At 37.7% G+C, this 26579-nt stretch overlaps 1 protein-coding gene and 1 pseudogene across 6 annotated transcripts in view; one reads left to right on the plus strand and one right to left on the minus strand.

Moving 5' to 3' along the window:
• KIF4A (kinesin family member 4A) overlaps positions 1-26579 on the minus strand; it is a 130190-nt gene that overhangs the window by 99632 nt on the left and 3979 nt on the right. For all 6 annotated transcript variants that reach the window (XM_024988141.2, XM_005228029.5, XM_024988138.2 and 3 more), the window contains 4 exons: positions 22621-22811; positions 21402-21494; positions 18760-18926; positions 18147-18241 (listed from right to left, as the gene is read on the minus strand). In XM_024988141.2, coding sequence (XP_024843909.1) covers positions 18147-18241; positions 18760-18926; positions 21402-21494; positions 22621-22755 — 490 coding nt within the window. In that variant the 5' untranslated portion in view covers positions 22756-22811. The remainder of the gene's footprint in view (positions 1-18146; positions 18242-18759; positions 18927-21401; positions 21495-22620; positions 22812-26579) is intronic.
• LOC101905704 (zinc finger protein Pegasus-like) lies at positions 25067-26370 on the plus strand (annotated as a pseudogene).

Genomic DNA, 26579 nt, shown 5'->3' on the forward strand with positions numbered 1-26579 from the left:
TAAGGAGACCGGGAAGTCAATAAGAGGAATAAGCAGAATGCTTAGAATAGGGCTTTTATGAAATAGAGTTGCTGAAGGAAGCAGACAACTTGAGCTTAAAAAAGACCTCTCAAGGACATTAAAGTACAGCATAAAAAAGACTTCTGGAATTAAAAGAATGAGATACCATTTACCAAAACCAGTAGCAATTAACATTCCAAATATTAAAACACTAAAACTATTCCAATTAAAATCAGAAACTAGATTCCTCCCAAGGAAAGCAACTTTACAAGCTCAGGATGTATCCTTCCACATGCTTCTTACTAATAAACAAAAAAATAAGAGAATTAAAAAACAGGAATAAATTTTGGCAAAAAGATAATTTTATTTTTACTGATATGATTTTATACTAAGAAAATTCAAGACTAGTTTAAAAAACTTAGAACAGAACTATATGCTTTGTGACGCCATGAACTATGCAGTCCATGGAATTCTCCAGGCTAGAATACTGGAGTGGGTAGCCATTCCCTTCTCCAGGGAATCTTCCCAACCCAGGGATTGAACCCAGGTCTCCCGCATTGCGGGCGGATTCTTTACCAGCTGAGCTACCAGGAAAACCCCTTAAAAACTTAGAGCTATATGGATCAAGATGGATGAATCTCAGGACTTCTCTGGTGTTCCAATGGTTAAGAATCTGCCTTCGATCCCTGGACGAGAAACTAAGATCCCACATGCTGTGGGGCAACTAAGCCTGTGTGCCACCACCAGAAAGCCCACTTGCTCTGGAGCCCAAGTACCACAACTAGAGAGCCTGCAGGCCACAACTACTGAGGCTGTACACCACTACTGGAAAGAAGCCCGTGCAATGAAAGATCCTCAATGCTGCAATGAAGATCCAACGAAGATCCTGCATGCTGCAACTAAGACCCGATACAGCCAAATATATAAATACTTTTTAAAATAATAAATATTTTTTAAAAGATGGATATCACAAATTTAACACTGAGAAAAAAATCAGTGATGAAAGGACAAATACATTTGAAACCACTTATGAAAAGTTTAGAAACAGGTAAAATAGCACTATATATCATTGCTGCTGCTGCTGCTAAGTCACTTCAGTCGTGTCTGACTCTGTGCGACCCCATAGGTGGCAGCCCACCAGGCTCCCCCGCCCCTGGGATTCTCCAGGCAAGAATAGTGGAGTGGGTTGCCATCTCCTTCTCCAATGCATGCATGCACGCTAAGTCGCTTCAGTCGTGTCCAACTCTGTGCAACCCTATGGACAGCAGCCCACCAGGCCCCTCTGTCCATGGGATTCTCTAGGCAAGAATACTAGAGTGGGTTGCCATTTCCTTCTCCAACTACATATCATTAAAGGATAACAGGAGTAATGTAATTGATGGAAAAGATAAACATCACACTCAGAATGGTAGGTACACACACATCTCAGTCTGACATAACCTGCCCCAATTCCTTACCACACAACTGACACTGTTCAGGTAAGGATCACCAAAAACCTCGATGGAGAGACAAATTCATTTGCTTCTTCTCAGTCTTCATCTTACAGAACCACTCTGTAGTATCTGACCCAGGTGACAATCCCTTCTTTCTAGAAACTCTTACTTCAGTTTTTTTTAGCTACTACTATCCTGTGTCTCTTGAACCTCTTTAGCTGGCTCTTTTACCATTGACTCTTGAATATCAATGCTCCTCACTAATATTAGAGTTGCTTCTCTCAATATCTAGTCTTTCTCTACAACTCTCTCCCAGGGCGACCTCACCCATAGATTCCAAATATTTTATCTCAAATCCAGATGTTCCTTTTACACTCTAGCACTGAATTTTCCTATTTTTTCCTGGACTTTTCTAATATGCATTCTAAATCCGACACATCCAAAATCAAACTCATCTTTCTGCTTTCTGCTTCCTATATACCTATGGCTTGTTTTCTCACTAGCTTTCCTTTCAGTTAATGGCATCTCCCACTTGATTTAGGATTCCACTATGATTTTGTCATAAACTTCTTTGCCTCATAAATCAAATGTGACACTTGAGTACACCTCCTTCCTCCACCCCCAGTAATGTAATATGCAACAAAATTCTGATGAGCCATATCCACCCTTTGAAAATATTTTAGAGGGCCTAGCAACCTTCTTAGCTCTTGATAGGTAGAAAATCATGCCCTCTAACAGTGGGGTCTTGGCTTTGGGAATTATATTTTGTTAGCCAAATAACACAATTCCACTGGTACAAGTCACATTCCCATAAGCCTCTTCCACCCTCAAAAATTTATCTCAGATGATGATAAGCACCATAGCAGGCTCCTAGGAGTCTTAGCTCATCTGAGCTTGTTTATAAATATCAGTAGAAATATCAGTAGGACCCCTATATTCTATATTAACCACCATTCAGAGCAAGTGAAAACACAGAAGATGGAATTAATAATTACTAAGAGGCTACTATATACCAGGAATTATGTATTTTTTTAAGATATGAGTTCATTTAATCCTCACATCTTTGTGGAAGTATAATATTCAAGTATATATTCAAATCCTATTTTACAAATGAGGAAATTGAAGCTCTGAAGCAAAAAAACAAAAAAACAACCTGGGATGTGTATACAAAACTCTCTAATGAAGTTGAGTTAAATTCCTTTGAGATTTGAAGATGCTGCCAAGTGAGAAAGCCGGCAATCACTTGTGAATCTATCACTCGTGGATCAGAAATGGCAAAATCTTTGAGAGATTAAAAACAGCTGAATCAGACTAACATAAGAAAAGATATACAGGAAAGAAATGCTGTAAAAAGGTGGCACCAACTCTATGGATAATGTAGACTTGAAGGTAGTGGATCTAGCAAACAAGAGGGCGCCTTGGGACAACAATCAAGGTAATTGGTTGTAGTACCAGAGTAGGAGTAGGTCACTGGGGCTAGTAGCAAATGATACGGCAGGAATAAGTCCAAACACAAACATTAAATAAAACATGTAGAATAAAAAAACCCTCTGTTAAAAAAGAACATCTGACTGGGTATGAATGAATGAATGAATGAACTCAAGATACATGGTTTCAATTAATAGATGCAAAAAGACATACCAAGCAAGGGCTAACAAATAGAATGTAGGTGAAGAAACATTAATCAAACAAAATAGATATAATCATGTAATAAGATACATGCCATGATACTTTATGCAGCTAGCAACATAGCTTAAAAATATATAATACATAAAGAAATAAATGGAGAAATTGACAAATTCTTGATTGTAAGAAAATAACATTAAGCAAATAACAGGATGGGACGTGGAGACTGTGAATAATACATTTAATGAGTTTCATAGGTATACATAGGTATACACCCAACAGAAAAATACTCTTTTCAAATATACATGGAATATTAACAAAGATCAAATAAGAATTAGGCAAAATTTCAAAAAACAAAAATCATATACACTTAATGATCATAATGCAAAAAATTAGAAAGTAACAACAAAAGAATACATAGAGATACTTTCTACCTAACTGTTAGGTTAAAGAGAAAACTAAAGAGGAAATCTCCCACAGCTACTAAACCCTGTGTGCCTAGAGCCCATGCTCTGCAACAAGAGAAGCCACCACAATGAAAAGCAGCCCCTCCTCGCTACAACTAGAGAAAGCTCATGTGTAGCAATGAAGACTCAGTGCTGCTGAAAAATAAATAAATAAACAAATAAATGAAATTTTAAAAAGGAAACCTCCTATTTAAAAGTGAATAGTTAGAGTACTATTTGTCACAATTATAAGATTATATTCAAGTGGTACTTAGAGGAAAATGTATAGTTTTAAATATATCTTTTTAGACAGGGACAATTGAAAATAAAGGAGCTCTACCACCAAAAGAGAGATAATCCAACAGTATGTACAAATAAAAGAAAAAAAAAAAAACTGATCCTGAATGTGATTTAGCCTCTAGATCCAACTAGCAATTTGTGGGAAATACAGAGGAAAGACAAACATGTTAAAACTACATGGGCACGCAATCAGTGAAGTTCAAGACTATGAGAAATTCTATAAGACAACCTGTTTTCTTCAATAAATAAATTCTAGGAAGTTGAGGAGTAAGGGGAGATGGAGGGGGTACCTATAGATTAAAAGACCTATCAAGTAATAACAATATGTGGACTTTATTTAAATCCTGATGCAAACAAATAAAATCAGTGAGACTTGGCAATTGAACACTTACTAGACATTTGATGATATTAAGTCATTATTAATTTTTAGGAGATTATATTTTTTAAAGATTTCTCATTTTTTTTTCAGATACAAAGTGAAATAAATAAAAACATGTTTAGGATTTGCTTCAAAATAATATCACAGGGAGAAAATGGTTAGGATACAGATGAAACAAGACTGGTCATAAATTAGTCACTGTTGAAATTGCATGATAGGTACATGGGGGGTTCATTATAACATCCTGGCTTCTTTTGAATATGCTTAAAAAGCTTTTTTAAAAAAAATTAATTTATTTTAATTGGAGGCTAATTACTTTACAATATTGTAGTAGTTTTTGCCAAACATCGACATGAATCAGCCACGGGTGCACATGTGTTCACCATCCATAAACCCCCTCCCACCTCCCTCCCCATCCCATCCCCCAGGGTCATCCCAGTGCACCAGCCCCGAGCACCCTGTCTCATGCATCAAACCTGGACCGGTGATCCGCTTCACATATGATAATACACACGTTTCAACGCTACCCTCTCACATCATCCCACCCTCACCTTCTCCCACAGAGTCCAAAAGACTGTTCTTTACATCTGTGTCTCTTTTGCTGTCTCGCATATAGGGTCATCGCTACCATCTTTCTAAATTCCATATATATATGTGTTAGTATACAGTATTGGTGTTTTTCTTTCTGACTTACTTCACTCTGTATAACAGGCTCCAGTTCATCCACCTCATTAGAACTGATTCAAATGTATTCTTTTTAATGGCCGAGTAATATTCCACTGTGTATATGTACCACAGCTTTCTTATCCATTCATCTGCAGATGGGCATCTAGGTTGCTTCCATGTCCTGGCTATTGTAAACAGTGCTGCAATGAACATTGGGGTACATATGTCTCTTTCAATTCTGGTTTCCTCGGTGTGTATGCCCAGCAGTGGGATTGCTGGGTCATAAGGCAGTTCTATTTCCAGTTTTTTAAGGAATCTCCACACTGTTCTCCATAGTGGCTGTACTAGTTTGCTGTACTAGTGTAAGAGGGTTCCTTTTTCTCCACACCCTCTCCAGCATTTATTGTTTGTCAACTTTTGATAGCAACCATTCTGACTGGCATGAGATGGTACCTATTGTGGTTTTGATGTGCATTTCTCTGATAATGAGTGATGTTGAGCATCTTTTCCAGTGTTTGTGAGCCATCTGTATATCTTCTTTGAAGAAATGTCTGTTTAGTTCTTTGGCCCATTTTTTGATTGGGTCATTTATTTTTCTGGAGTTGAGCTGGAGGAGTTGCCTGTATATTTTTGAGATTACTTTGTCAGTTGCTTAGCTTGCTATTATTTTCTCCCATTCTGAGCAGGATCCTCTATGACCCACCTCCCAGAGTAATGGAAATAAAAGCAAAAATAAACAAATGGGACCTAATTAAACTTAAAAGCTTTTGCACAACGAAGGAAACCATAAGCAAAGTGAAAAGACAGCCTTCAGAATGGGAAAAAGCTTTTTAAAAAAGAAAAGGAAAAGAGAGTTAAGCTTTCAAGTCAGGAAGCCATAAAAAGCATGCATGTGTGCATGCTCAGTCACTTCAGTTGTGTCCAACTCTTTGCGACCCTACGGACTGTAGCCTGCCAGGCTCCTCTGTCCATGGCATTCTCCAGGCAGGAATACTGTAGTGGTTGCCATGCCCTCCTCCAGGGGATTTCCCAAACCAGGGGCTGAACCTGTGCCTCCTCCATCTCCTGAATTGCAGGTGGATTCTTTACCCACTAAGCCACCTGGGAAGCCCCATAAAAAGCATATATCTAAAGAAAATAAAATAACCTGGAGGAAGTCATTAATTGAGAGTAAAAAGTTAAATAGGAGAAAAAGTACAGTTAAATACAAATATGTCAAATAATGATAGGAAAAAAATAGTAAAGATATGTAAGCAAATGAACTGAAAGGAGAGACACAATTACAGAATAGATTAAAAACAGTAAATCTGCATGCAGTATTATATCAATAAACTTGACATTCCAGACAAAATAATTTTCTAAGAAAATATAAATTACCAAAATTGGCTCAAGATATACATACTTTTAAAAAAAGTTATAGACTACTCTCTCATAGGAACAGACATGTAAATGTCCTAAATTGGACACTAGTTCATGAAATCCTGCAATGTACAGAAAGTAATTTATCATGATCAACTGGGTATGATTCAATGACAGAAAATTTATTTTTTTAATTTATTCTATCAATAATTTATAAAAGAAAATACTAAATGTTCATTAATTCCCAGTCAATGATAAAATCTAATACTCATTTCTTATTTTAAAAATATGTAATTGTTAAACCAGGACTCACAGGTCACTTCCTTAACTTGATAAAGGCTATCTGCCAGTAGATAAAGGTAAAACGCTAGCAACATTCTGGTTAGAGCAAAAAAAGGAAAAAAAGATGAGAATGGTTACTATCATTGGTACTATTCAACCTTATACTGAAAAAAGACATGAAAAAATATATATTGGAAAGGAAGAGGCCAAAGTATGTATTTGAAAATAATGTGAATATCTACCTAGGAAATCCAAGAAACATAACCGACAAATTACAAGAAACTAAGAAGGCAACTCAGCAATGTGGTTAGATATAAGATGGAAATTTGAAAATGAATACTTTTCATAAACACGACTAGAAAATAAAATAGAAAAAGAGGTATTCAAAATAGCAACAAAAACTATAAAATTCCAGAATAAGCCTACCAAGATCTGTGGTGTAATAATTACATTAAGAAAACTACAAATCTTACTGAAAGACATAAAAGAAGACTTGAATAAATGTGGAGACATCATACTCATGGATGGGTAGGCTCAATCATACTTAATCTATAAATTAAATTTGGTTCTCAATAAAAATCCCAAAAAGATTTTTCATAGAACCTGACAATTTGATTCTAAAATTCACCTGGAAATAAAATAATCAAAACAGTTCTGATAAAAGAAAAGTGAGGGGAAACTTGTCCTCCCAGAGATTAAAACATACTACAAACTAGATTCAATACAAGGTTTAAGAATAAACAAATTCACTAATAGGGCAGAATAGTGGCCAGAAATAGATCCACACATTATATTGGTCAACTCAATACACTCAGATACTAAGTCAAAAAAGGAGTAAAGGAGTTTCTTTTTAATAAATGGTGCTAGAAGAACTGGATATTCATGGTGGGTAGAGGATGATTTTCAACCCACATCTCAGTTTATAACCAAAAACTAACTCAAAATAGATTATACAACTAATGTAAAAGCTAAAACTATAAAGCTTCAAGTAGAAAACTTTGGAAATTATCTTCATCACTTTGGGTATACAAAGATTTCTTGGACAAGATACCAACAGCTCTAAGCATTAAAGAAAACAAAACTTGATAAAACTAAACTTTGTCAAAATTAAAGTTTTTGTGCAAATAAAAACTACAGTGACATACCACCTCACACCAGTCAGGATGATCATCATTAAAAGTCTACAAATAATAAATGCTGGAGAGGGTGTGGAGAAAAGGGAACCCTCTTGCACTGTTGGTAGGAATTTAAGTTGGTACAGTCACTATGAAAATAGTATATAGGTTCCTCACACAACTAAAAATAGAGTTGCCTTATCATCCAGCAATCCCACTCCTAGACATATATCCAGACAAAACTGTCATTCAAAATGATACATGCACCCCTACATTCATAGCAGCACTATTCACAACAGCCAATATGTGGAAACAACCTAGATGTTCAATGATAGATGAATGGATAAAGAAGATGTGGTACATACACACAACTGAATACTACTCAGTCATAAAAAAGAATGAAATAATGCCATTTGCAGCAACATGGATAAACCCAGAGATTATCATACTAAGTGAAGCAAGTCAGAAAGACAAATAACCATATGAATCATTTATATGTGGAATCTGAACTATGACACAAATGAACTTTTCTACAAAACAGACTCACAGACAGAGAACGGACTTGTGGTTGCCAATGGGGAGGGGGATGGAGGAGGGATGGAAGGGGAGCTTGGTTCTCAGTTTAGTTCAGTTCAGATGCTCAGTCATGTCCGACTCTTTGCGACCCCATGGACTGCAGCACACCAGGCCTCCCTGTCCATCATTAACTCCCGGAGTTCACTCAGACTCATGTCCATTGAGTCGGTGATGCCATCCAACCATCTCATCCTCTCTCGTCCCCTTCTCCTCCCACCTTCAATCTTTCCCAGCATCAGGGTCTTTCCCAATGAGTCAGTTCTTCGCATCAGTGGCCAAAGTATTGGAGTTTCAGCTTCAACATCAGTACTTCTAATGAATATTCAGGACTGATTTCCTTTAGAATGGACTGGTTGGATTTCCTTGCAGTCCAAGGGACTCTTAAGAGTCTTCTCCAACATCACAGTTCAAAAGCATCAATTCTTCAGTGCTCAGCTTTCTTTATAGTCCAACTGTCACATCCATACATGACTACTGGAAAACCCACAGCCTTAACTAGATGGACCTTTGTTGGCAAAGTAATGTCTCTGTTTTTTATTATGCTGTCTAGGTTGGTCATAACTTTCCTTCCAAGGAGTAAGCGTCTATTAATTTCATGGCTGCAGTCACATCTGCGGTGATTTTGGAGCCCCTCCCAAAAGAAAGTCAGCCACTGTTTCCATTGTTTCTCCATCTAGTTTGGTTCTAGCAGATGTAAAGTAGTATATATAGAATAGATAGACAACAAGGTCCTACTCTATAGCACGGGGAACTATATTCAATATTCTGTGATAAACCATAATAGAAAAGAATATAAAAAAGAATGTATACATATATATAATTGAATCACTTTGCTGTACAGCAGAAATTAACACATTATAAATCAATTATACTTCAATAAAAAATTATTAAAATTCTTATTTAACAAAAGACATCACTAAAAAGATATACAAGCCACATACTGGAAAAAAATATTTGAAATATACATATCTGATGATTGAATTCAGAATATATAAAGAATTGCAAATCATCAATAAAAAGATGATAACACAATTTAAAAAAAAATAGGCAAAATACTTGGATACACCCCCCAAAAAAGATATATGAATAGACAATAAGTACGTGAAAAGGGGCTCAACACTATCATCTTGGAAATGCAAATTAAAACAATGATGAGATGACCAAGTGAAGTAAGTCAGAAAGAAAAAAGGCAAATAACCATATGATATCACTTATACGTGGAATCTAAAATATGACACAAATGAACACACCTATGAAACAGAAACAGACTGACAGGCACAGAGAACAGATTTGTGGCTGCCAAGCAAGAGGAGGGAGTAGGGGATGGAAGAATTGGGAGTTTGTGATTAATAAATGCAAACTATTATATATAGGATGGATAAACAACAAGGTCCTACTGTATAACACAGGGAACCATATTCAATATCCTATGATAAACCATAATGGAAAAGAATATGAATATGTATAAACTGAGTCACTTTGCTGTACAGCAGAAATTAACACAATATTGTAAATCAACTATATTTCAATAAAATTAAAAAAAAAATTATGGGGGGGATTCCCTGGTGGGCCAGTGGTTAGGACATGACACTTTCACTGCCATGGCCCAGGTTCAGTCCCTGGTTTGGAAACTAAGATCCCATAAGCTGCACGGTGTGGTTAAAAAAAAACAAAACAAAAAACACTATGATGATATGTATTTGACACCCACTAGAATTTCTAAGACAATATCTTTATTTATGAAGCTGTGATCAGCTGGAACTTTCATAATATTGCTGGAGTATAAAACAGTACAAACCATATTACAGAATTGTTTGGCACTCAAAATTAAGCATATATCTACCTCTTCCACTCCTAGAGAAATGAAAATGTATGTTAACAAAAAGACCTGTACATGAACGTTCAGGGCAGTCTTATTCATAATAGCTAAAAACTGTATATATATATAATAAAAACCTAATTTCTATCAATAGGAAAATGGAAGAACAAGTACTATTATAATCATATAATGGAATACTACTCAGCAGTACAAAGGAACACATTATTAATCAAAGAAAGAACATGAAAAAAATCTGTCCCAAAAATCTTCTGTTGAGCAAAAGCCAAACACATGAAAAACTAATGATTCCATTTATATGATGTCTAAGAACACATAAAATTAATCTGGTGCTAGAAGTCAGAAAAGTGGTTTCTTAAAGTGGAATATGGGAAGGGTGAATTGACTGGAAAGAGGCACAAAAGAATTTTCTAGGGGAGATGGAAATGTTTTTTATCATGTTTGGGGTAGTAGTTGCATGAGTGCATATGACTATCAAAACTCAAGAAACTTAGCATTTTAAATATGTGCATTTTATTGCACATAAATTTTACCTCAAGAAAAAAACTATATAGAAGAAATACACACATAAGAAATGAATCAAAAGATTAACAAAGTTAGGGACTTCCCTGGTGGTACAGTAGCTTAAGACTCCGAGCTTCCAAGGCAGGGGGCCTGGTCAGAGAACTAGATCTTACATGCCACAGCTAAGAATTCTCATGGCACAGCTAAAGATCCCGTGTGCTGCAAGTACGATCCAGCACACCTGAATAAATGAATTAATAAGATTAACCAAGTTAAAAAATGAGACTGAGAAAAATATATGCAATATATGTAACAAGGTTTAATATGTAGAATATAGAAACAACTCCTAAAGTCGACCAGAAAAATTCAACCTGATAGAAAACAGAACAAAGGAATGAGCAGGCAATTCATAAAAGTAGAAAGAGAAATGGAATAAACATGAAAAGATGCTAAATTTCATACATAACTGGAGAAACAAAAGTTTTAAAAAATAACATGCAATGTTCAAGATAGGCACAAATGAAAAAGATCAATAATACTCAGATTGTCAGCAGTATAGGGAAACATAATCTCATAGATTGCAGGTGATGTGCATACTGAGACAGACATTTTGGAGGACAATATTTAGTAGTATTTAAAAACCTGAAATGTATACACAAATGTATACAAATTAGCAATTCCTCTTCCAGGTACATAGCCTAGGGGACACTCTCATGTGTGTATCATGCACAAGGCTGTTGACTGAGGCATCATTTTGCCATAGTCAAGAATTGAACAACCTAAATGTCAATCAAAACAGGAATAGTTGTGATGGATTCATTTTGATATTTGGCAAAACTAATACAATTATGTAAAGTTTAAAAATAAAATAAAATTAAAAAAAAAAAGAAAGCTAAAAAAAACCAGGAATAGTTAAAAAAAAATAAAAAAAAAACAGGAATAGTTAAAGTGAACTTAGTATACTCTGGAATCCTGGATAGTTGTAAAAATGAGGTAGACTTATAAACTGATAAAAGAGTTCTGAGTTGGGAAGATCCCCTGGAGAAGGGAATGGCTACCCACTCCAGTATTCTTGCTTGGGAAATCCCATGGACAGAGAAGCCTGGCAGACTACAGTCCATGGGGTCACAAAGAGTCGGACACGACTGGGCAACTAACACTTCACAAACAGAGTTCAAACATATATTGCAGAGACAAGAGCAGGCTGAAAAACAATATATGCTCTGCATGTATGCATGCGTGCTAAGTTGCTTCAGTTGTGTCCTACTCTTTGCGATCCTATGGACTATAGTCTGCCAGGCTCCTCTGTCCATGGGATTCTTCAGACAAGAATACCGGAGTGGGTTGCCATGCCCTCCTCCAGGGACCTTCCTGACCCAGGGACCTTCCCGACCCAGGGATTGAACCCATGTCTCCTGTGGCTCCTGCACTGCAGACAGATTCTTTATTCCTGAGCCATTGAGGAAACCCCTAATATATGCAATATGATAGCATTTATCTTTAAAAACAACAGGAAACACCAATAAAAGTATATACACAGAAAAAAATCTTGAATGCTACCCCCCAGGCAGGTAAAAGTAATTACCTCTAGATTAGAATTAGATGGTAAATCAAGGGGGATTTTATCTTCATCCATATTGCTTATGTTTGTATACTGGGCTTCCCAGGTGGCTCAGAGGTTAAAGCGTCTGCCTGCAATATGGGAGATCCGGGTTCAATCCCTGGGTTGGGAAGATCCCCTGGAGAAGGAAATGGCAACCCACTCCAGGATTCTTGCCTGGAGAATCCCATGGAGAAGCCTGGTGGGCTACAGTCCATGGGGTTGCAAAGAGTCGGACACAACTGAGCAACTTCACTTACTTACTTACTCACTCACTTACTACTTGTTGATTCATGAACTTTGGGGCTTCCCAGGTGGCGCTAGTGGTAAAGAACCCACCTGTCAATGCAGGAGACATAAGAGACATGGGTTCGATTCCTGAGTCAGGAAGATCCCCTGGAGAAGGGCATGGCAACCCACTCCAGTATTCTTGCCTGGAGAATCCCATGGACAGAGGAGCCTGGTGGGCTACAGTCCATCGGGTTGCAAAGAGTCGGACATGACTGAAGCAACTTAGCATGCACACACACTACTTGTGTAATTAAAAGGAAATTAATTTAGCAATGCCAAAATTTTAAAAGGCATATAGCATATGTATTACTAAATGTGCATATATATATATATATATATATATATATATATATTGTTGTTGTTTGGTTGCTAGGTCATGTCTGATTGTTTGTGACTCCATTGATTGTAGCCCACCAGGTTCCTCTGTCTGTGGGATTCCCCAGGTAAGAATACTGGAGTGAGCTGCCATTTTCTTCTCCAGGGGATCTTCTCAATCCATGGATTGAACCTGTTTCTCCTGCACTGCAGGTGAATTCTTTTAATGCTGAGCCACAAGGGCAGCCCATGCATATACATGCATATAAAAATATCTGGTGATGACACACACCAGACTTAATAAGCCATGGTCAAACAAGAGCCTGGCCGAAAACTTAAAAGGAAGATCTTGGGAGTGAAATGCCCACTGGGGACTTTTAAAAAGCTCTGATATATTGCTGGAGAGCTAGAAAGCTGTATGCATGCTCAGGAAAGACCTAAAAGGCCCTCATTTTATACTTCTGGCTGACTTTGAGGCTCTGCTCAAGAAGTAAAAATTAAGACAGAGTTGTAAAGCACCTGGGCATTGAAAGTAAGCCCCAACACAAACTCAGAGCCCTAGGAAAATGCTGGAAGAGAGTTATAGGCTCAAGGCATTGAAGGAAATGAGACCAATCATTGGGCTTCCCAAGAGGCACTAGCAGTAAAGAACCTGCCTGCCAATGCAGAGACGTAAGAGATGCAGGTTCGGTCCCTGGGTCTGGAAGATCCCCTGGAGGAGGGGGGATTCTTGCCTAGAGAATACCATGGACAGAGGAGCCTGGGAGGCTACAGTCTGTAGCATTACAAAGAGTTGGACATGACTGATGCAACTTAGCATGCACACTTGCATGTATGACCAATCATTAGCTAACTACTAAAGTAACTGAGCATACACTTTTGTGACCACAAACCTCAGGGAATTATAGAATTAGTCCAGTAAAGTCACCAAAGGTATAAAAACAATAAGATTAATTTAAGGAGTACAAGATGGTTCAGCACTCAAAAATCAATTAATGCAATATACGATGTTGACAGAACAGGAAAAAATGTGATCATGTCAATAGATGATGAAAAAAAAAACATTTGACAAATTCATGATTAAAACACTCAACAAACTAGGTATAGAAAGGAATTTCAACTTGCTAGGGGGAATCTATGAAAAATCCGCAGCTAACATCAGTCTTAACAGCAAAAGACTGAATGCTTTTCCCCTAAGATCAGGAACAGGACAACAACATCCACTTACACTATTTCTATTCAACACTGTACTGAAGGTTCTAGCCAGGAGAATCAAGTAAGAAAAGGGAATAAAGGTATCCAGACCAGAAAGAAGTAAAACTCTCTCTGTTAACACATGACATGACTTTGTAAATAGAAATCCTAGAGACTCCATTAAAAAACTATTAGAAATAACAAGTTTAGCAAGCTTGCACACACAAGATCAATATAAAAGCTCAATAAATAATTTGAAAATGAAATTAAGTAAAAACAATTCCATTTACAAAAGCATTGCATTGAAAAGAACAAAATATTCAGGAATAAATTTAACAAAAGTAGTGTAAACTTGTACTCTGAAAATTAAAAAAAAAAACTATTGAAAGATATTAAACAAGACCTAAATAAATGGAAAGACATCTGATGTTTATGAATTGAAATACTTGAAAAAACTGAAGACACCAATACTTATATTGATCTACAGAGTCAACACAAGCCTTGTAAAAATCCCAGCTGACTTCTTTGCAGAATATGACAAGCTGACTCTAACATTCATATGAAAATTCAAAGGACACAGAATAGCCTAAACAATCTTGAAAAAGAACAAAGGTAGAGCCCTCACACTTCTCAATTTCAAAACTTATTACAAAGCTACAGTAATCAGGGCAGTGTAGTAATGGCATAAGGATATATCTATATATATAGATCAATGGAATAGAACTTAGATTCCAACTATTCCTTGACAAGGATGCCAAGACAATTCAATGGGTAAAGAATAGCCTTTTCAACAAATGATGCTGGGATAACTGAATGTCTACATCATGCAAAAGATAAAAGTTTGGACTGCCACTTTATACCATATATAAAAGTTAACTCAAAGGTTTCCCTGGCTGCCTAGTGGTTAAGAATCTGCCTGCTAATGCAGGGGACATGGATTCAATCCCTGGCCCGGGAAGATCCTACATGCCACAGAGCAACTAAGCCCCTGTGCCGCACTACTGACTCTGTACTTCTGAGAGCCACAACTACTGAGCCCATGCACTGCACCTACTGAGGCCAGCACCCCTAGAGCCTACACTCCGCAACAAGAGAAGCCACCAAAATGAGAAGCCTGTGCACCGCAACAAAGAGGATCCCCTGCTCGCTGCAACAAGAGAAAGCCCATGCACAGCAATGAAAACCCAGTGCAGCCAAAAATAAATAAATAATAAATCTTTAAAAATATTTAACTCAAAATGAATCTCAGATCTATATTTAACATCTAAAACTACAAAACTCTTAGAAGAAAATAGAGATATAAATCTTTGTGACCTTGGATTAGGCAACGATTTTTTAGATATGACATCAAACTCAAGAAATAAGAGAAAAAAACAAATGAAAGGAATTCATCAAAAAAATCTTAAATGCGTGCTTCAAAGGACACTTTCAAAAAACTGAAAAAGCAACCCAAAGAATGGAAGGAAACATTTGCAAAGCATGTAACCGATAATGGGCTGCTGCTGCTGCTAAGTCGCTTCAGTCGTGTCCAACTCTGTGCGACCCCATAGACGGCAGCCCACCAGGCTCCCCAGTCCCTGGGATTCTCCAGGCAAGAATACTGGAGTGGGTTTCCATTTCCTTCTCCAATGCATGAAAGTGAAAAGTGAAAGTGAAGTCGCTTAGTCATGTCTGACTCTTAGTGACCTCATGGACTGCAGCCTACCAGGCTCCTCCATCCATGGGATTTTCCAGGCAAGAGTACTGGAGTGGGGTGCCATTGCCTTCTCGTGGTACAGTTGCTATGAAAAACAGTCTGGCAGTTCTTCAAAAGTTAAATATAGAATTATCATTTGAGCAATTCCACTTAGGTATATACCCAAGAGAAATGAAAACATATATCCACAGGAAAACCTGTACACCAGTGCTCACAGCAGCATTATTCATAATAACCAAAAGTGGAAACAATCCCAATGTCCATCAACAAATTAATGGATAAATAAAAACTTAATATATTCATGTGGTAGAATACTGTTTGGCAATAAAAGGAAGGAAGTACTGATACCTGCTATAACAGGAATGAACAAAGCAAAGATGTTAATGAAAGAAACCAGTCACAAAAGCTCACATATTGTATGATTACATTTATATGAAATGTCCGGAATAGGCAAATCCATAAAGACAGAAAGATTAGTCATTGTCTGGAGATGGGCTAGGGAGAGGTAGACAATGGAAAAAAATGAGTGACTACTAATGGGTGTGGGTTTCTTTTGAGGATGATGAAATATTCTAAAATTTATTGTAGTGATGGTTGTACAACCTTGTGAATATACTAAAAAAGTCACTGAATTATACATTTTAAAAAAGTGAGTTTTATGGTATATTCATCCCATGTTAATATTTTAAATATAAACAGCTATCATATGACCCAGGGATAACACTCCTAGGTTATACCTAAAGAGAAATTAAAACATTTGTCCTCATAAAAAATTATACATAGATGTTCACAGAGCAATATTCAAAATAGTCAAATTGGATACAACCGACGAATGGACAAACAAAATGTTGTATATCTGTATAATGGAATATGATTCAGCAATAAAAGGGAATGAAGTAATGATACATGCTGTAACATGGATGGTCCTTGAAAACCTTATGTTAAGTGAAATAAGACAGTCACAAAAGACCAGAAATTATGTGATTCCATTTATATGGAATATAGGTTAGTGGTTGCCTAGGGCTAGAGAAGGGGGTGTGGATGGGGAGTGACTGCTAATGGGTATGAGTTTCTTTCGGCGGGTGATGAAAATGTTCTAAAAGTAGATTGTGGTGATGGTTGCACAACTCTGAATATACAAAAGTTCGTTGAAATGTACAGTTTAAATGGGTGAATTTTATGGCATGTGAATTATATCTCAATAAAGCTGTTTTAAAAAAAACCCTCAGAACTGTACACCTAAAAAAAGATAAAGGAGCCACAAGAACCTTTAAAAATAGTCTTAAGAAGGATAAATCTCAAAAGTACAAACATAGTACAAAAAGGGCACTTTTAAATATATTCAGAACAAAAAGCCGAATGAGGAAGAAATAGGTCTCTACCCTGTGTCAGCAGTATAATAATGATAAATGACAAAGAGGTAAAATTCCTCAATTACTATTTCTGTTTCTGCCTTCTCAGTTCCCAAGAGGGAACTGAAGCCCAATATGAGTAAAAAAGTAGTAAGCGAGAACTCAACTACTTTAATAAGAGTTCAAATATCTTGGACCAGATGAATTATAGCTGAGGGAACTGCAAGTAATTTCAAATAAGAATGATGAAGCTATGTCAATGATATTTGAGGAATCATGGAGAAGGATGTTCCAGAAGAGTGGGCAGATGTAATTTCAATTTTCAGGAAAAAAAGGTTAAGTTAATTCCATAAATTACAGACCAGTAAGTTTGATGTAAGTCTTCTAGATTATTACAGGGATGGAGTATCACAAGGATGGCTTGCAAGAACCTAGAAATGGAAGAATAAGCACTAGAAGCCAGCTTGAATTCACTTAGAAATGGTCGATTTAGGCTAATCCTTATTTATTTTTTGCACTGTTAGTAAGCTGGTAGCCATGAGAAATATGGTAAAGTATATCTGGATATTAGCAAGGCATTTGACAAAATCTTTTATGACATAAAAGATAAATAAGTATAAATTGAGAAATGGGAGCTGGTTGTTAATTTTTGTTAGCTAGATTAATAATTGCTTGAAAGACCATTCCCAAAGCATGCAGATTACCAGGTCACTAGCATGCTGGATGAAGGTTTCTAATATTAATAGCATACACCATGGGGTTCTTCTAGCCTTAGGAGCATTATCATTTATATCTAACAATTTAAATGAAGATATGGAAACCATGCTGATGAGGTTTATAAGTGACAACATCTGGGGAAGGAGAGTGAATACTTGGAATGACAGTATCAGTATACTGATTTTAATTATAAGTGGTTGGGGATAAAACAAAACAAAAACTAAAACTTGCCTGGGCCAGATGAAATCAAACCAAGGACCAGATCCAAATCTCATACCTAAATTAGGAAATTAGTGCAAGGGAAAGAAACAGTTTTTTTGCTATTTCTGAAATCAGCCTCAAACTTGAATTGTCAGTATTGTTAGAACGTGACCTGAAATATTCCAGTCAAGACACCAACAATCGCAATAAGAGTATTAGAGGTTTTTATCTATGACTGTGGCCTTAATTACGCTCACCCTCTTTTAGACGATCCCCTTCAGCCTTGGTTTTCTTCTGTCTTTCTGATCCAGCAAGGTCTACGAGATGCAGCTTGGAGCGAAAGCTGCTATTCCTATGAAAATAACAGGACATAAGTGAGAACAGTGGAGAAGGCAACGACACCCCACTCCAGTACTCTTGCTTGGAAAATCCCAGGGATGGAGGAGCCTGGTGGGCTGCAGTCCATGGGATCGCTAAGAGTCAGACATGACTGAGCGACTTCCCTTTCACTTTTCACTTTCATGCACTGGAGAAGGAAATGGCAACCCACTCCAGTGTTCTTGCCTGGAGAATCCCAGGGACGGCGGAGCCTGGTGGGCTGCCGTCTATGGGGTCGCACAGAGTTGGACACGACTGAAGCGACTTAGCAGCAGCAGCAGCAAGTGAGAACGGTACACAACTTTGAGGGCAGGTGAGTATCAAGGCTTACCTTCCTGCTCTCATTTTCTTTCAAGTCAGTCTAAATGGATTGATTCATTACTAGTACTCAGAGTACTGATGTTTGATTATTTGTCAAATCAAGAAGCAATCTATTATTCAACTTTAGTAGAACTAACATTAAAAATCTTAACTCTTTAAACTGTAACTTACTTGTCACTTTTCTTTCTTTGCTCTATGGAGATTGTGAAGATGGCATGAGATCGAGATGACTGGGAGTTCATAGCTGTGGAGGCCACAGTCCTACAGTTGTTGCCCTGCTCCAAACAGGAAACAGTATCCAGAGCAATGAAAACAGTCTTCTCAGTGAGTCCCATAATCTAATTCAGAGAAAGAAAAAAACTCTTATAATTCAACTTCAAATACTTCATCATTTTAGGGTAGCAATGGATAAGTGCCTTCCAGGGAGCCTCAAGTGAAGGTAAGCTTTGGCCCTAAGAATAGTAAGGGCAACACAAATAGCTGTAGTAGTTCTCTTTGCTACTTTCTCCTCCATGTGGCCCTATGTTCTTTCCTATATCTTGGGCCCATTTTATATTTCATTTTCACTAGGGAAAATAGCATGATACAATTTCCACTGGATTAGGAAAACAGGGTCCTAGGTTTGGTACTGTATCTACCCAGGAGAAGCTGTACAAGTTAAAATCTCTTGGAGCCTCTGGAGATTGAACTAGATGATAATGAAGTCCCTTCTAGCCCTAATATGCTACAGTTTTAGTATGCCATAACTCCCAAATCAACATCTGTGGCCCTAATTTCTAGTCCTACATTTCAAAACCAAACTCATCTTCCTTCCACCAACAGTGATTCTCTCCACTACTTCTTCATTTCTAGATCTCTATTCTCAAAACTTCAGATTTGCCTTTAATTCGCCCTCTTCCTCCGTATTTCGTCTATCACCAACTCTCCATAATTCTTCTTTTGAATCCATCACTTCCTTTTCCTTTCCATATCTACCTGTCTAATCCAGACCCATATTACTTCACATGCCTGAAAAATAAGGCAATTTCCCCAAATTTTCCTCCCTCATCCTAGTCTCTCCTTTTCAACCCATTCTTGTTTAGCCTTCTGAAAATCCTGCTTCCTAAAATGTCACCAAACTCCTAAGCCCCATGTGAAATAATGAGAGTACAAAGAGATTTTAAGATATTCTCCTAACCTCCCAGGAGCTAACTTAGTCAGAGATATACACATAAGATAAAAACTTGATAAAAGTAGCCACAGGAAATATTAAGTAGCTTATATACTATTCACAGAGATAGAAACTAAGCTCTTTAGTCTGGCTTCATAATCTGGTCTTAACATAGCTCCTATTAGTTCCTAAGACATATCCTTTAATCCAGACAGACTGACCTAGTCTCACTACCCCCATGAGTACATTTTCTGCTTTCCTGCTTTAAGCTATTCCTTACTACAAGAATGCCCTTACTTCTTACCATCCATGCCATCTGAACAGTACTTACAAACTTTTCCTTACCCACCACAATTTGAATCAGAAATTCACACTTCTCTGTATTGCAAATTTCCCCTCAAATAGTTTTTGGGATTTAATTCCTGCTCTAGTATAGTTTAGACACACAGAAGATCTTAGTCAGTCAAAAGCTGGCTAAGTACCAACATTCTTTCCGGTGATAGCATGCATCTTACCCAGGTTTCTTATCCCCACCATGCAAATTATCTTCCTGTATTCCACGCTTATCAGGCTTTCAAAATAGGTTTGATCCTTCAAGCTTTGCCTTAGTGCCTGGCTAATGACTTAATGGCTCAGAAGGAAAAAAATTTCAGAAGCACAGGCACCTGCCTCTCAGGCTCCTGCAGCCTAAATTTCAACTTTCGGTGCAGAGAGGAGAGGGAGATGCATAAGGTATTATTTTACCAAGTTGTCCTAAGTCTGCACTACCCTATTCTTATCTACTCCCCTCCTCAAATTCTCCAACTCCTGAACACTCAAGCTGCTGCTAGAACCAAACTCTGCCTGTTTTCAACACCGGCTTCTGGATTTGGCCCACTCCCATATACAGAACTCCCAACCTTGCCTCAAACTTTGTTCAGCTACAGGTCTTCAGCCTACATCTATACCATGTGACAGAAGTCTCTCAAATAACTGATTTCTTCTTCCTATGGTAAACGCAAAATTTTTGTATCACGTTACTTTCTAAATATCCTTACAGAGATCTAGCACAATGTCTCTTACAGGGCTAACAGAATTTTCTATGACCATGTTCCATATCTGTACTATCTAATACAGTAGCCACTAATCACATGAGGACTTGATATGTGGCTGGTATGACTGAGAGACTGTATTTCAAACTATATTCAATTGCAGTTCACTTAAGTTTAAATAGCCATTTGTGGCTGGTGACTACCATACCGGACAGCCCAGCCTCAGGACTCTGTAAATAGCCAATAAATATTTAATTGATATTAGCATTCCTTCAAGAGGTAATACGGAGAAGGAAATGGCAACCCACTCCAGTATTCTTGCCTGGAGAATCCCAGGGACAGAGGAGCCTCGTGGGCTGCTGTCTATGGGATTGCACAGAGTCGGACACGACTGAAGCAACTTAGCAGCAGCAGCAGCAGCAAGAGGTAAGAAGGTGGTAAAACTTCCTTCTCCACAAGAGTTTCCATCTAGGAATTCTAGATTAACAAAGGAAATTAGGACCTAATTCACACAGAACTTAAAAGACTGAGGTACTAACAGTCATTTAAAACCACAGTGGCAAATAAAGGGAGTGTGAACAGTTAGAAGTGGCCAACATTTGAAAATAACATCAAATGAGAGACAAACACACCTTTATGCCTTCCTTAGGATCCTCCCGTATATTTATTTGAGGGGCTTTCTCACGAGATGGGCATAGAAGATCCAAGATTTCTTCATTGTAAATCTGGCATTATTGAAAACAAAGTGGTAAAAACAAGATGTCAACAGTGGTAATCAAGGAGTTGTGGGACCACAAGTGATTTCTAAAATTCTTTGACTTTCTATATAAAAAAAAATTTTTTTTTGCAACAAACATATTTTTTATAATTAAGAAAAGGATTTTAACCCTAAATGTAATAATTGATACTTATAAGAATAAATTCACATTTATTACTTGTAACAAAATTAAAACTGCTACCTTGAGAGTGAGCTTCTTAGGAATAGTAGACATAATGAAGAGCTACGTGGGTATCTAAATTCAGTTCTTCGATGGTCATAACATCACCTTCACTGATTTTGTTAAAATGTAAGTAATAGGTCCTTATTGGAGGGTGAATGGCAACGAATATTTCAACAACAACCAGAACTTTAAGTACTGTTTCATAGTAAGCACCATGTTTGTTAGTTAAATTATATACATTTAATTACTGCTCCTTAAAGATAAGATATCACTGCTATGGAATCAACCAGGTAGATTATCCGAAGTTGTAAGTTCTCTAGGTATGTGTTTCTGGTATCATGAGGGCTAGATGTAATTGGTCGGTCTATTTGTATACTACTATATACTAGAATGAAAATATCCACCAAGGCAGGGACTTTTATGTTTTATTCACTGATATATCCCAAATACCTAGAACAGGGCCTGTAACACAGTAGGTATTCAATAAATATCTGTTGAATAAACACTCTATCATTACTTACACAGCTCAAAACTTCAACCAATTTTTATAAACATTCTTCATGGAGTAGCAGCATGATCACTCAAGCCTCAAAACAGTAAAGGGATATCAAATATTTTTCTAAAGACTCTACAGGGAATCAATAATAGAGGCCAAACTCAAAGTATTCCTATCTTCTTTTTATATGGGAATGCCAACTTCTCTAACAATCTGATTAAACAGACTATTCTAACAAGGAAAGAACTGGGTGAGAGCCAGATCCAACTGAGCCAGTAAGTTTTCTCTATCAATTTATTAAAATGCAATTTACTAAAAATTCAATTTATTGAGTCATACCAGGAAAAATTCAATTTGCATTTATTTTTCTACCCAAAGATAAATTTGAATTCAGAATAAAGATAAATAATTTACCTCCAAGTATGATACTTTCAGAGTAAATTCGAAGTCACTCTTTTTATCAATTTCTTTGAAGAGCAGTTGTATTACCCTAGGAATGACCCCAACTGTTGGTTCATTTTCTTGCTCTGCAGTATATGCACCTCCCATCGAATAGGTTTTTCCAGAGCCAGTCTGCCCATAGGCCAGGACGGTTGCATTGTATCCTGGCAAAACAGAAGTCACATGTGTAGTGATGGCTCAAATATTTTCATCCAATCAATACCCTCCATTTCCTTCAGTAATTACTTGTAGCAGAACTGAGACTGCTCTCTGAACACAAGGATCTCTTGGGAATGTCAGACACAAGGAACAATTACATGGGTGCCATGACTATGCATTACTCCAAACAGGCAAAGAAGAAAAATATCGAACCCACATGTGTGCTTCCCTTGCTAGCTCTTAAAAGCTAGGAAGTAAAACACTTAAAAAGATATGACTCAGATAATGATATTGACCAAGTCACTGTCTAAAAGCCATTCAGAGTTTTAGAATTCTTCTTTTACCTGAACAATTCTAAATTATGGGAATTAAATGGAAGTCTTAGAAAATGCATAGATAAAAAAAAAAAAGAAAGAAAGAAAATGCATAGATAGAAGGGATTCCAACATGTATTTCTTTGATTAACAAAGTCTTCATTGGAACCCTATTATCAGGTTCCTCATAGAAATGTCATCATTTAAGTATGATTCAATATGATGTATGTCCTTTGTTTTTTTTTTCCTTTTTGAGAGAACTTATTTCTGCTTTATTGACTATGCCAAAGCCTTTGACTGTGTAGATCACAATAAACTGTGGAAAATTCTGAAAGAGATGGGAATATCAGACCACCTGACCTGCCTCTTGAGAAACCTCAAGGTCAGGAAGCAACAGTTAGAACTGGACATGGAACAACAGACTGGTTCCAAACAGGAAAAGGAGTACGTCAAGGCTGTATATTGTCACCCTGCTTATTTAACTTATATGCAGAGTACATCATGAGAAACGCTGGGCTGGAAGAAGCACAAGCTGGAATCAAGACTGCTGGGAGAAATATCAATAACCTTAGATATGCAGATGACACCACCCTTATGGCAGAAAGTGAAGAGGAACTAAAAAGCCTGTTGATGAAAGTGAAAGAGCAGAGTGAAAAAGTTGGCTTAAAGCTCAACATTCAGGAAAGGAAGATCGTGGCATCTGGTGCCATCACTTCATGGGAAATAGATGGGGAAACAGTGGAAATAGTGTCAGCCTTTATTTTTTAGGGCTCCAAAATCACTGCAGGTGGTGACTGCAGCCATGAAATTAAAAGACGCTTACTCCTTGGAAGGAAAGTTATGACCAACCTAGATAGTATATTCAAAAGCAGAGACATTATTTTGCCAACAAAGGTCCATCTAGTCAAGGCTATGGTTTTTCCAGTGGTCATGTATGGATGTGAAAGTTGGACTGTGAAGAAAGCTGAGCACCGAATAATTGATGCTTTTGAACTGTGGTGTTGGAGAAGACAATCTTGAGAGTCCCTTGGACTGCAAGGAGATCCAACCAGTCCATTCTAAAGGAGATCAGTCCTGGGTGTTCTTCGGAAGGACTGATGCTAAAGCTGAAACTCCAATGCTTTGGCCACCTCATGCAAAGAGTTGACTCATTGGAAAAGACTGATGCTGGGAGGGATTGGAGGCAGGAGGAGAAGGGGACGACAGAGGATGAGATGGCTGGATGGCATCACTGACTCAATGGACATGAGTCTTAGTGAACTCCGGGAGTTGGTGATGGACAGGGAGGCCTGGCATGCTGCGATTCATGGGGTTGCAAAGAGTCGGACACGACTGAGCAACTGAACTGAAATGACTCATCTAAATGAAGACCTTGATGTTCTGGAAGATCTTAAGATGTTACATTGAGATTTTCACTGTAATAGATTGCTAATATCAACTGGCATGACTCTGGGGCAAGAGAATAACATTTCATAGTCATCTACAATATCACAGATATGTATATATACTAACAACTGGGGAAATCAAGCCTCAGCACTTTTTACAAAAAACTCAGGGTGCTGTTGAGCTGACTGAAAAATACTGGCTTTATCTTTGCAGCTGAGAGCAATATTAACCAAACACATATACATTGAAATCACTTTTTACTTTATATTGCCTCTACAGACTATAATTCCCATAGTTTCCCAAGTTAAGAATATGAAAGTAAGGGAACTGGAGACACACAAACAGGACGGCAGCAGTGACAAAGACACTGATGATAACAGCAGCAGCGTTGAACAAGGTGGTGAGGGTTACTCAGTGTGGCTGTCAGGTGAACTTTGTATGGCTTTTCAGTTTAGTTGAAATTCCCTCCATGGCCTTCTGGAGTCCCTTGGTGTGTCTCCAGAGTAAATTTAAATTACTCTACATTTCATCAATGTTGGAGTGGCAAGAGAAGGGGGGAATTGATTTGGGGTGAAAAGGTATAACGAACTGTAACCTCCATATAAGTATCTCAAAAACAAAGATGAGTGAAAAGAAACCAGAGCCTTTGGACTTCATGAAAGATTTTCAGGAATTCCTGACTCAGCAGACTCATCATGTCAACATGATTTCTGGATCAGTTAGTGGGGACAAAGAAGCAGAGGCTCTTCAGGGAGCTGGAACAGATGGTAATCAAAATGGAATCAATCCCCCATCTGTTGAAGTTTCCTTGGATGAAAACTCAGGAATGTTAGTAAATGGGTTTGAAAGGACCTTTGATGGAAAGCTCAAGTGTTGATACTGCAACTATGCCAGCAAAGGCACCACCTGGCTCACTGAACACATTTAAATCCACACAGGTGAGAAACTTCAGTGATGTCACTTATGCCCATTTGCATCTGCCTATGATCGTCATCTGGAAGCCCATATGTGTTCCCATATAGGAGAAAAACCACACAAATGTGGATTGTGTTCCTTTTGCTGCAGTGACTGAAGCATCCTGTCCCATCATCAAAAGCACAAATCTAAAATGGTATTAGGTTAAAGGTACTAGGTCTTCCTTAAGCAGCAAGAGAATGTGCAGGGGTTTACAGAAGAAAATTAGCAATCTGAGCTATAGCAGAAGAGCACTAATCAACTTAAGCCCACCTTCCACAGTGGTTCAGGAGCCAGACTGCCTTAATGATTTTACCTATGAAATCCCAAACATCCAGAGTGACTTCTATGAAAGCATGGCAAAACCCACACCAACAGGGGGCCTGCCAAGAGACCCCCAAGAACTCATGGTTGACAACCCATTAAACCAGCTCTCAACTCTAGCAGGACAATTGTCCAGTTTGCCACTTGAAAACCAAAACCTCGCACCCCCTGATGTAGTTCCCTGCACCAAGAAGAAGCCTTTCTCTGATGCAGCAGCCCTCTACCCAGGCAGTAGTTTTTGTAGTGTTGGCAAGTATCCCTTAGAGTTCCTCTTCCTACCAGCCCTGAACCTCAGCCGTCACAGTCAGAGGAACTACAGCCCAGTGGGAGGTCCAAGCAGTGAACCAAGCGCCCACACGAGTAGTCCCAGCATGGGAAACAGCCAACCGAGCACTCCAACTCCCACCCTGCTATATACATCTAGAGTAAATAAATTTGAATAGGAGGCTGTCATTTTTATATTGTGTAATAACTAGCTTACTCTGAGGACAGCTTGGTCAAACAATAATATATATTGTTACTAACTCTTGCTTTCTGTGTACTTTGCAGAATTTTTTAAATTTGATTCAAATCTTGGAAGTGTTACTAACTGGCTTCTTAAAGCAAACATTTTAACTATTAAGTATTAACTAAAAAGCACTTTTACACTTACAGTAAGTGAAAGGCAAATATTGGTGGTATGTGTCCACAAAAACCCTAAAGTGCCAAGGTAATGTATCTTCTGCCCTCTCTTCCAAATGCTACAAAGCCATTAGAATGAGTTCTTGTGGTTTAATACCTAATCTGATCTCCACT

This window comes from Bos taurus, chromosome X (assembly GCF_002263795.3).
Source record: "Bos taurus isolate L1 Dominette 01449 registration number 42190680 breed Hereford chromosome X, ARS-UCD2.0, whole genome shotgun sequence".
NCBI classification, from domain to species: Eukaryota; Metazoa; Chordata; class Mammalia; order Artiodactyla; family Bovidae; genus Bos; species Bos taurus.